Raw genomic sequence first — 12,416 nt, 5'->3', positions numbered from 1 at the left:
TAAGGATTGGTTCCAAAAACATTTTCACAAAAAATGCTTTCAGTCATTTTAAAAACATATCCAAACGAACTCTATTTATTGTGTACTTTAGCTGGAATACGAAAGTGATCAGGTGATATGCATTTCTCGCGTTAATGGGGTGAGTTATTAATCGTAAGTTAATTAAAACTAGGGAACTTTAACGAAAAGCCCCCAATATTGTTCACTTTAACGAAAAACCACATATTTACAATAAAAAGTCAATTCTGGTACTATTCACTTTACCCTTTATTTTGTCCTTATCTTTAAAATTCAAAGTTTTCAATCATTTTTCATTAGTTTTCCTTTAAAACTATAGAGGCACACATAATTGTATATATGCATGCATGAGTGATGTATCCATGTGCTCATTGCTTGTTATTTTGTAACATAAAAAAAAAGGAGCTGTTATTTCGAGGACGATTTATAGATGATTGTCATCCAAGCAAAAACTAAATAAGTAATACAAATAAATAAATAAAGCGAAAACAAAGAAGTCAACTACTATTAAAATGAAAATGAGAAATGCTAAAGATACTCTCTTATAATTAAATGCTTTATGAATTCTCTGACACCTCATGTTTTTGTCACAACATTTCATAATGTTGACACGGGGATTAATGTTAAACTATGACATGGAAGAAAGTCTCATTTTAAGAGAGTCCCTTTAGCATTTGATGGTTGGATACCTTCTTTAATGATTTAGACCAAGTTCGGTAAACCACATGATGTAACAGTTGATGGTTGGATACGTTATTCAATAATTTAAACAAGTATTCCAATCATCAACGTCAAATCATACGGTCTACAAAATATGATTTAAGTAGATAGAGTCTCTACCATCACCCTTATCCAAATGATTTATAGAGTGACTAAAGCAGATCCACATGTCGAAATTTTGTTACCATATGCACGCATCGTCTTAATCGTAGTGACACACGGACACCTAGAGGTGGGCATAAAAACCACCGAACCAGAAAATTGTGGTAAAAAAAAATATTGTAAAAGCCGCGTTGATAAGAAAAGTCAAAACCAGGACAAAAACTGAACCGGACTGTCTCAAACAGTTCCGGTTCCAATTTGAAAATACTAAGAACCAGAGGAACTGAAACCGGTTCAATCAAAGCATTGGTTTGCAAGCCAAAGGATTCCTCTTTGGTTTGGAGCTATAAGCAGCCCTCACAGTCCAGTTGTAACCCGAGAGGTCACTCAAGTCAAGAAATACAGCCCGGTCAAGTGAGGCCAGAAAAACAAGCGAAAGAACGAGTAGGACTAGCAGAGAAATGCCTCCACTTAGACCTTTAGGTTAGCTCTCGGGGCTCTGTCCTCTAGACAGAAAGAGTAGACGGTTACCTAGAAAATTCATGAGCTAATATTCTATGTTCATTCACATGTTCATTGTAAGTAAATTCCCGCTTGTATTTGTTTCTTCTCAAAAAAAAACATTCCCGCTTGTTGACATGGTTCTAGTCTTGGTAAGGGTGCTTTTGGTGTTGATATTGAGAGCTAGTTCAGAGTTGGTCACTCTTGTGAAAGGTTCGATGACAATCAACTTTCTTTGCTTTCTATTGTTTCAACGCTCGAGGCTCTGTCTACTGAACACCAACGGTTTTGTTGATCCACTTCACCCACACACTTGAAAAGGAGTTTGTTTGGGTTTTGAAAGCCAGTACCATTTCGCGGCCGTACTTGTAGTTGATTTGGGAAACAGTCACCACTCTAAGAGATGTCGAAATGGCCGTAAATTTCGTCGTTAAACTGAAATGTAGCCAACTGTAAACTCGCCAAAAATGGTACTTGGAAACATCTGACTCTGGATGGATGGAGAATCGGATCACAAGTATTTACAAGAGAATGTGAATCCCTCAAATGTCACAATAATAACTCATAACTATTACTAGAGTGCAAATGTGAGAAAGACCATCCCGCTATTTCACGACTACAACGATATCTTCGAAAATAACAAGTCATTTTCCTATCATTTGTCAAACAAGGCACCAACTGTGAAAGTGACCTGAACTACTTTTACATTGACGTCTACGAGCAATGATCGCACAACCCATCTTAATTCAGCAATGTCACTCTAAAACATGGATGCCACAGAAAAGTTTGAAAATTTCGCAAACAGTAAAGTTGATGACTAGAGATGATAACCAGTAATCTAGATCATCGACGAAAAGATGAAGTAACGTATGAGCCATGTCAAGTATGGGCAAGAGAAAGGGATAATCTAGTGAAAGACCACACAATTAAATAAGGATCACCCAAGTGAAATCACAAATGATCTGACAGGTACACTACTCTTTGCTCACTCAGCAATAGCAAGGTTTGAGACTATACCTTAAGTTCATTCGGACCAGAATTTCACAAGGGCGTCTAAAAACGCTTTAAATACATCCCAAAGTGGGTTACCTTCTGGTCTGGTCTTTTTAGATGCACCTTCCCATGATTCACTGCCCAAAGAAATAATTGACGAGAAAAATTAATGATCCTGAAGTGTCAATACTGCCATGTATTTGCATTTTCACAAGTAAAAAGAAAACACTGAACTGTTACAACATATCCTTACAGGTTAATTCTGTCCAAAGTTGGTTTGCTTCCCTTCTTCAAGCTACCGCTGGTCTGGACATCAACTTCATCTTCAATCACAACCACCTCTTTGGTTTTCGATTGCTCACTACTACCACTGGTACCGTTGGTAATCTTTGTATGTAAGCTATCTGGAGCTTTGTCAGCCTGTAAATATGCACCAACAGTTGAAGTTTATTGGTCAATAAATCTGAAATTTCCACTGACATGTTTTGAACAATAATAGGTATAGCATTCTTCCCAACATTGTTAAGGAAAAAAGCGTTTTCACTCAATGGTATGGGTAATCAAATCTTTACCATCACTATCAATCTACGAGACAATGTTAAAGCATTTCCAACCAACAATAATAACACCCATACTTGAAAAAGATAATATCACAATATGAAAACTGAGCACACATTTTAATCATGAATTGTGAAAATGTAAATACATGGCAATATTGACACTTCAGTTTTAAAATATGATGGGTAATTAGGAGAAAAATGGTGAAAAATCTACACACGACGTTCCAATTTGGTACTACCTTAGTTCCCGCGGTCAGCTGGTTTTGGTTAGAGATCTCAGAGGTTGGAACATCTTTATGAGGTGATTTGACATTAAGGTCTGTGCTTCCTGTTTCATGCACAATACCTTCATTAAAGGTTGAGTAACTTGAGCTTTCAACTGATGGATCTATGGCATTTCCTAGTGCTTCATCCACTGGGCTGGATTTGTTTTCAACCAATGGACTTGAAAGATTCATCGCTACATTATCATCCATGCTCTTCATGGAATATAATCTATCCACTTGCAAACTATCAACACCAGCTAACTCCATCCCTCTAGTTCCCTTGTCCTTGGAAGACTTAGTCAAATCCGTTACTTCTTGTAACCTTCCATCCAAGCCCTCAGGTGTCGCATTTACTGGCTTCAATGGGAATGTCTCCACTATCACATCTGCTGTTAAAGGATTCACATTAGACTTGGATGTTGCCCGAACGTCTTCAGCATTCTTCTCTGCTTCCGAAGGTTCAACTGTTTGCAGTTCTGTGCACATTCGTTCCTCCCTTTCTTTATCTTTCCTATCTATCTGGCTACCATTGATTAGTCCATTGTCAAAACTCTGATATTCAGGACCAATACAATGCCCATTAGAATCTATAGATTCAACAGCAACATGCTTCTCTATTTCCACAGGTCCATTTGCTTGTAACTCTGTACTTTTGGGTTCATTAAATTCTTTGTCATTCACTTCTACTTGAGTACCATTGATGATTCGTCCATTCTCAAACATCTGATGTTCAGGTGCAACTAAATGCCCATCGGAAGCGAAAACAAGTTGTTCAATTACACCCTGATTTTGATTGGTGACGAACAGCAATTCATTTGATGATATTGACAAAGTATTTTGTGGTTCTGCAGCAATGGTACCCAATGGATTGTGTTCCCAAAACTGATCAATGGTCTGCTGCTCCTCTACAGTAAACTTAGCAGGACCAAGCACTCTATTTTCCTGAATTATATCTCGAACAATTTCTCGTACAGTGTAGAAAGACCCACCAACTTCTTTGTGGGTCAGATTAAGTGATGGAAAACTCCCATTGTTTATTTTCTGATACCTGTAAGCAAGATTATTAAAAAGGCTGAACTTGCATGCTTTTAAGAATTTCACAAATGGAAACTAGAAATTCAGTAAAGTAAGACGGATGTGGAAGTCAATTGCAAGAAAACACACAATATCACTACCATATCCGAATGCTCCCATCAACTTCTAACAGGAAAGAGTACTCCTGCATATATGCCTATCAAAAGTTGGTCCAACTAAACATTATCACAAGTTTGACACAAGTATCTGTTTTATTCTTACAAAACAGGAAGATCCTTTACTATAAGTTTCTCCATTTAGGTGAACTAAACATATAGAAAATAAAAGTAAAATGTTCTTAAAAGAGTGCTTCCACAGAATAAATTTTCTAGTATTCTCAGGTGAGTAAAAAAAAATCTCAGAATCATATGTCAATCAATTTGGCTGGCAACGAATCCAAGAATGCATTAATCTTCAAATTTAGTCAAAATCTATAAGTGGATATAAACGGTTATACATATTTTGTATATCCATTTATGTACTCACAATAGTTACATGATTCTTGATCATCGTATAAATAAGTACAATCATAGCTTAATTAAGATTTTGACAGAGCTTATCCAGAAGCTAGAAACAGGGAACTAAAAATCGGCCCATACCTTAAAAATATACAAATGTACAAAGTATCCTACATTTCTATTCAATTATCCTGAGTAAAGAGTAAGGAGAAGATTAGTGCCCGTAATCCTAGTAGATTTCATCAGAACTACATTGTTTAGAAGATTAGTGATTTCTCTTTTCTTCTTTTCATAAGTTACAATAGTAGAAAATATAAACAATGAAACAATGATGTTATTACTTTTTTATAAAGGATTCAACCATTGCCTTCCTCTCTTCCTTTGAACGCCGAATTCTGGACCTCCTTCCTTCAGATTCATTATTTTTAGCTAGGGCGAATGTCTGCCCAACCCAACTACCCTTTATAGAATGCATTACACTCAAAGCTCAGCACCTTCTGAAATTCAAGCCTGCACATACATAATCTTTGTGAGATATGGAAAAGGTACTTATATAAAATCCTAATAAACAGATACTAATAACCTAATACTTCACATTAGAAAATTCATTTGCAAAAATATTATTTAACTTTTTGGATATTTGGGTGGTGTCTAAGTGATTAGTATTAGCAAGTAAGAACTGAAACAAAAGAATTTTTTAAAAGAAACGAAACAATGTGATGTAAAACGGATCAAGTAGTAAGGAAAGGCCAGTGAAGCCAATCCTGAACCATAACGGAGAACCAAAATGAAGACATATATAAGCATCCGTAACCGTCATGAGTCATGAGTCTTACTTTCCACATGGAAAAAAAATGATCCTGACTGTACTAATATTATCAAAATCCACAAGCTTATCTGTCAAGAATGGAAGCTTAACCAAGTCATGAGAAAAAAGGAGAAAATATGTAAAAATTTATACCACCTTGAAAAAGTGAAAAATTGATGGCGAAATTTCTTTTGTACATGAACAACAAAAACCAAACACAATGACACCAAAAGCTGACCCAACACTTCTGGGAATCATGATTTCTTTGCAATTTGAAAATGGCATCAAAACATCGGTATTCAAAACAAGATCATGAAGAAATTTCAATACAAGTGAAATTCAGAAATTCAGAAAATCAGAAAAATAGACAGCCAGCAGAGGTAAAATGGGGAAATTAAAAAGAAGCCCAAGAAATATTTTCTTCGATCAACCGGCCGCTGCGAGTAAGTACGGTGAGCCTTGAGTAACTAAGTGAAGAAATTGAGAGTGAAAAAACATACACTAGAAGCGTGTTGTGTGTATCTGTATATATGTGTACAAAAGACAACAATCAAAAATCAAGAGACAGTGACAGAAACAAAATCCAAGAGTAACCCACACGAGAAAACATCTATATCAACAAAACCCAACAATCAAAACATGGATTTTACACAACTCAACAACTTACAGTTGCCATGCACTTAATTATGCCTAAATTCCAACAATTAAATTACAAAAAAAATAATTCTGGAAATGACAGTCAGAATAAAGCATAAATAATGGGGAGAAAGAAGAGCAGAGAGAGAGAGAGAGAATCACCTGAAGAGATGGGGAGGATTACGTTTTGGGGTTTTTCCAAAACCCTACTACTACACTACCTACAGAGTGAGAGATGACCGAGAGAGATAAAAGCAGCAGCCAAAAATCAAAACATACAAAGACAAGGCGACTGCTATTGTTGAGTGGCAACATTGTAAATTGGCGAGGTTTTTTTTTTTTTTTTTTTTTGATGCAATTGGTGAGGGTGTGCGAGGGAGCGCAAGGTGTGTAATTTCCTTTATGTATGGACGAAGAAATTTAAGATTATTAAAAAATTTTAAAATAATAGAATTTTATTTTCTATAATTTGTGAATTATCTTGTTTGGTTAACTTGAAAAAAAAACAATGAAATTGAATACAGAATTTGTTATTTTTAAACTTCAATCATATAAATTAGAAAATAACACATATTTACCTATAATTTAAACTTGGGAATTGGAGGTTCCAAATTCCAAATTTTTTTTTTCCATGCGGAAATTCTAAATTTCTATGCTTATGAATCTAAACAAAAAAATTGGTGCATGTCAATTTATAAATTTTGATTTTTATCTAAATTCTAAGTTTTTTTATTTTATCCAAACATAGAGTAAGTTGGAAGGGTGGTTATTGGCAAAATCATAAATACTGAATTCGGGTCGTTCTACAAACGCCCATGAGTGTAAATTTGGGTTAGGCTTTGGTAGGGTAGAGGAAGAGAATAACTTTGTCAATTACTTTTGTATCCCTCTATCTAATGACCAATAAGCCCTTACCAAAAAATGAAATTTACATTTAAAATATGTTTTTTTTAGTCAAAATTGTCCATGAGATTGTCATAAGGAAAATTTTATTTAAACTCATGTAATCTCTTTCTACACCTAATTTAAATGTCAAATGTTTATTGTCTTTTTTACCTTATTGCGTAATTACTATCAACAACAAGAGAGATTTTTCAGTATGACTGTCACCCGAGGTGGTACACCACGTGTCCCTATATAAACGATGGGTTATGTGTGTTAAAAGGTTAATAACTTAAAAATAAAAAAAATTCACCACTTACATAAAAACATGTGATGAAAGTGACAATAATATATCGATAAACTCATCCACAATAATAAAACTCTACCATGACTCCTTGTTTATCATACGCTCATTCCAGCTAAAACCCTAATAACTTTTATAGAGAAAAAAAAGCTTTTTTTATCGCTGGATAGTAATTTTGAAGTTTTGAATTCTCCAACTAAGGTGTGAATCGATTTATGGAAATTTTTTGTTCATTTGATTTCAATATTTTTTTTTAGAGTTTAGAATATGAGTATTTGGGTTTCAATTATTTTTTCGTCAATCCCAGTGTAGTTTGAACTTTCTACAACAGTCGTAAGCAAAAAATTACGACTTTGTTGTTGTTTGTGGGATTTTCTAAAGCAAATCTCTATAAATGTCATGTTTGTTTCACTATTGAGTTTAACTATATAAAACTTCATTCTAATCCTTGACAAAGATGACTTTTAAACTAAAACCATGAGTAAGACCAAAATATAATTTTAGTCCCTTGATACATTAATAACCTCATTTATTAATTACATTTTTATTTTTTAATTATTTCTCTTTTTCTTCCTAATTTTAATGTATTGATTTTATTTCATTATAATTTTCATTTTCATTTTATTTATCATAATATATTTTGTTGTAAACATTTAGATAAACTAATTTTGTTATACAATAAATTTCGATGTACTTTGTCTTCTTTATTTAGGTACATTAAATTCATTATAATACATTCTGGTGCATGCATTTAAGTACACACATTTTGGTACATATATTTCGGTACAAACATTTAGGTACATTCAATATAATACATTTAGATACTAACATTTTGGTGCATATATTTCGGTACACACTAGGGGTGGGCAAACGGGTCCTGGACCTGCGGGTCAGGGTGGGTCCAAAAATTATAAATACAAAACAGGGCGAGGCGGACCGATTCCTTGTAAATAACAAGGCGGACTGATTCTAAAAATTGGAGAAAACGGGCCCCCGGCCCGAACCGTTCATTGCCTACTGATTGAATCTCTACCCTCTATTACCCCATTTCTCTTATTCTCATACCTAATTCACTCAACTCTCCCATCACCCTCTCTCTCTATTCTGACTCCTTGATATCGATCTCTCTCAATCTCCTCCCTCTTAATCTCCTCCCTCTCAATCTCTTTCTCCCACAGTCTCTCTCTCTCTCTTTCATCTCACCCGCCCTGAACCTAGCTTAACCCTTTTTTTCCTCTCATCTTCTCCAACCTTCACAAAGCATAACCAGGCATATACCCATCTCACCCGCCGTAAACCCAGCTTACACTTCATAAAGCATCACCAGCTATGCCACAAGCCATTGTCCACTCCCTTCTCTCTTTCCTCCAATTCCGGGCTTGAGCTATTGATAATTTCAGGTAATTTCTCTAAAACACTATTTAAAATTTCAAAGTTTATTGATTAACTATCTCTCTCTGTGGACGCCTCTGTCTCCGATCTAACAAAATGCATTATTGGTCCAGTTTTTTGCTTGGAAACGGCGCGGCAGCAGATGAAGGTCTTGATGTCAGAGACCGAGTCGAAGATCTGAAGGATGGGCGAGTCCAAGAGGCAATCAAAACCGGAAAAAAAATGAAATAAAAAAAGTAAGAGGACCTGTGTACCCATCCCGTTGTGGTTCCAGTGATCAGATTTGCAATACCCGACCTGTTTTCTTTTTAAGCGAGTCTAGTCCAGTCCCTCCAAATTTGGGCCCGACCCCGTCTGTGCCCACCCCTAGTACACACATTTAGATACATTAGTTTAATATAATACATTTCAGTGCATATATATCAATGCATATATTTCAGTACTAACATTTAAATACATTAGTTCAATATAATTACATACATTTCAGTACTAACATTTAGGTACATTAATTGAGTCTTTCAAGTTTGAAGAATTTAAATAAAAAATTAATAAATTAAAAAAAAATTGGTCAAAAAATAAATTAAAATTTGTTTATTAATAAAAAAATATTTAATGAGAGACATTAAATAAAATGCAAATTGATTATTTTGAATTAAGGACACATCAAGGAAATATGATCAATATGTAATATAACACCAGATTTATTTTAAATTTCAATCTTCTTAAAGGATTAAAGTTAAAAAATCCCGTTTAATCATTGGCGTGTTTGTTTCAAATACAAAATTATTAGTGATTAATTCCAAGAGTTCGGACCAACCGTGTCCATTTAGTTATTAGCTCTAAACAGTCACAATCTTGGGTCTTTGAGAAGATATAATAGTTTGGAACTGGTTATTCAATAACCACCTATGAAATGAAATCAAATACCGATCAAAACTAATTAAGATGAAAACTGGTTGGGGCAATTAGAATGCAGAAGGTAGATGAGTTAATATTGTGGTGGTGTTGATAGCAACCCAAGTAAATGGTTTGGTTGAGAGAGCATGAGTTTTGGTTTAGTAGAGAGAGAAAGCAAATGGTGTAAAGATAAGTTTAAATTTTGTTTTGGGAAAAAAAAAACTTTAAATTTTAAATTAGGTTTGGAATGGTAGTTTAATAAATTTGGATTTAAAGAGATATTAATTCTTTAATAAAAAATATGGGTGTAAAGAGTAAGTTAAGTGTAGAAAGATGAATAAAATTTCTCTTGTTATAACTCCTCATTTTGGTCCATCAGATTGTCCATCATCAATCATTTGGTCATTCTATAAACAATCTCTCTTAGATTGAAGAAACCACTAGTTCAAGTGGAGGGGTTGATTTGACAAAAATACCCTCAAATTAATGGAGTTCTTCACAGAAGGACCAAAATGATTGGAGTGGATAATCTCAGAGACTACTTATATCGATTTTAAATCTCGAAGACTAAAGCGAGGAGTTATGCCAGTCTTAAAGACCATTTTGATTAAAAAGTGCTTAAAATATAGAACAATTCAAATTGCAAACAATTTTCCAGACCCATTGATTGAATGGTCCTAGCCACCATAAAGCCTTAGGCCTCATTTGGTGGCTTGAATATGGGTTAGAGCATCTCCAAGGGTCAAATTTAAAACATCAAATTTCAATCTAATGGCTGACTTGACAATTTGACATAGGGAAGTATTATTGGCACTTCAAAAATCTCATTCCACATTTCTCACAAGTTTATTTTTCTTTCCAAATATAAAAAGTTTGGATTATATAACAAAAATAATAAAAGTTGGGTTGTTTTTGGTTTAAAAATAGTTAAATAATACTTAAATATACTTGCATTTAAGGTAAGGCAAGTGGAATGCCTTTGGAAATAGCAAAAATTATATTTGAATGCAACTTCAAATTTGACATCTCTTTGTCCATATCAGTTTAGCCTTCTTTTCCATGTTAGCTTTGACATCTCAATTTGAGTAAATTGTACGTCATTTGTTATTGTTATATGTCTATGTAGCATTTTTGGCATCTCGTTTGGAGATGGTCTTAATGAGGGCTCTTAGCTAAAATTTGTGGAGGATTTAAAAAAAATAAAAAATCAACTCCAATCATGCTCCCACTTGTAAGTGAATAATCTTAGGTTAGATTTTCGCAAAAGGCAAATTTGAACTAAATTATTATAGCTAATGTGAGGTTAGCTTACTCCCTACACCAGTAAGTATAGACAATGTCGTATGTATTCCAATCATTATCCATGTTTACCTCCTAAGACGGGGAAGGAGAAAGGAGCTTCTAGCCGAAAGATTTATTAATGTACCTTTGCGCATAAGCCAGTACATAAGGATGGCAACGGTTCAGTTTGGGGACGGAAATGTTATATCTATCCCCATAACCACGAAAATTAACCATATTCATAACCATAAATTTACCATCGGAGATTATCTAGAACCATACCCACCGGGTAACAAATATCCCATTAGTTAACGGTTATATTCATCTTCGTAAAAAAAAAAAAACAAATTATATTGATCAAATTGACGCACAATAATTTGGTAGATATTAATTTCGTCATTAAATAACCACATCCAATAATAAAGAACATAACAATGAATGAATTTTGCAGAGTATAAAAAAGGAGTGTTGAATAAAATAGTGATGATGTTGGTTGTTGATATCTCCCATAAGCATGATATTTGGTGCATAATGAATATAGTATAGGGTTCGGTGAATACGATTATATTATATATTAAATATTTATGCGGTGAAAATTGAATATGGTAATAATAGTCTAGGTTCACTCAAATATAAATATAAATATAAAAATTATAAGAATTGTTATTGGCACTCCAAAAATCTCATTTGGCACTCCAAATTTTCTATAATTAGAAAGAAAAATACATTTATGAGAGTGTAGAATGAGATTTTTGGAATGCTAATAACAGTTTCCTTAATTATATTATATATATTATTCGGTTCGGATTCGGATTCAGAGATGAATATGGATTGTGGACCCCTATAAACATACCCAAAACCATAACCGAAGAGTTCACTATTTTTCCTCATACCCATTTTATACCCAAATTTTCATACTCAAATCCGCTCTATTCAGGCGGTTATCCACAGTTATCGAGTTTAACGGTTTGAATTGTCATCCATACTAAAGATATAATTTTCAGGGTCTCTTCAATTATAATGTTGCACGTGCTGCAACGGCTCGTGTTATTTGTACACTGAAAAAGGCTCTTTGCAATTAATGAACATTGTTTCAATATTATTTTAAACAAATAATTAATTTATATTCGCTCATAGTTATTGTGACTCTAAAATACGAAGTATGGTTAAAGTAAATTTTCTTAAAGAGCTTCTAAAAAAAGTTTTTTGATTTTTTTTTTGGGATGTGCTATCCACACACAATTTTTTACTTCTCACACACCCCTTGTTAATTTATGTCCATTGATCTTCTTCAATTCAACTGATCCGCCGGCCGAAAACTAAAAAAGTGTGGGAGAAGTAAAAAATAGTGTGTATATATCACACCTCTTTTGTTTTTTTGTCAAAAGTAATTTTCATTACCAAGAGAACATAAGTACATACAAAAGGGCCTAAATACACTTTAAACACAAAACAAACAGTAAACCCCAACACTAAACGAAAGCCTAACTCGAGGGTAGAGCCCAAAACAGAAAAACACAAAAG

General features: G+C 33.9%; 1 protein-coding gene across 1 annotated transcript; it reads right to left on the bottom strand.

The window, feature by feature from the left end:
• Nucleotides 1-2,244: 2,244 nt before the first annotated feature.
• On the bottom strand, nucleotides 2,245-6,509 carry LOC103408182 (uncharacterized). Its single transcript, XM_008347053.4, has 5 exons — nucleotides 6,299-6,509; nucleotides 5,034-5,202; nucleotides 3,134-4,208; nucleotides 2,588-2,754; nucleotides 2,245-2,471 (listed from the first exon to the last, which is right to left on the bottom strand). Exons 2-5 carry the CDS (start codon nucleotides 5,165-5,167, stop codon nucleotides 2,366-2,368), a joined length of 1,482 nt encoding a protein of 493 aa, XP_008345275.1. The 5' UTR covers nucleotides 5,168-5,202; nucleotides 6,299-6,509; the 3' UTR covers nucleotides 2,245-2,365.
• Between the last annotated feature and the right edge of the window lie 5,907 nt (nucleotides 6,510-12,416).

This window comes from Malus domestica, chromosome 02 (assembly GCF_042453785.1).
Source record: "Malus domestica chromosome 02, GDT2T_hap1".
Classification (NCBI taxonomy): domain Eukaryota; kingdom Viridiplantae; phylum Streptophyta; class Magnoliopsida; order Rosales; family Rosaceae; genus Malus; species Malus domestica.
The sequence above is the reverse complement of the archived record's forward strand: the minus strand, read 5'-3'. Positions and strand labels throughout refer to the sequence as shown.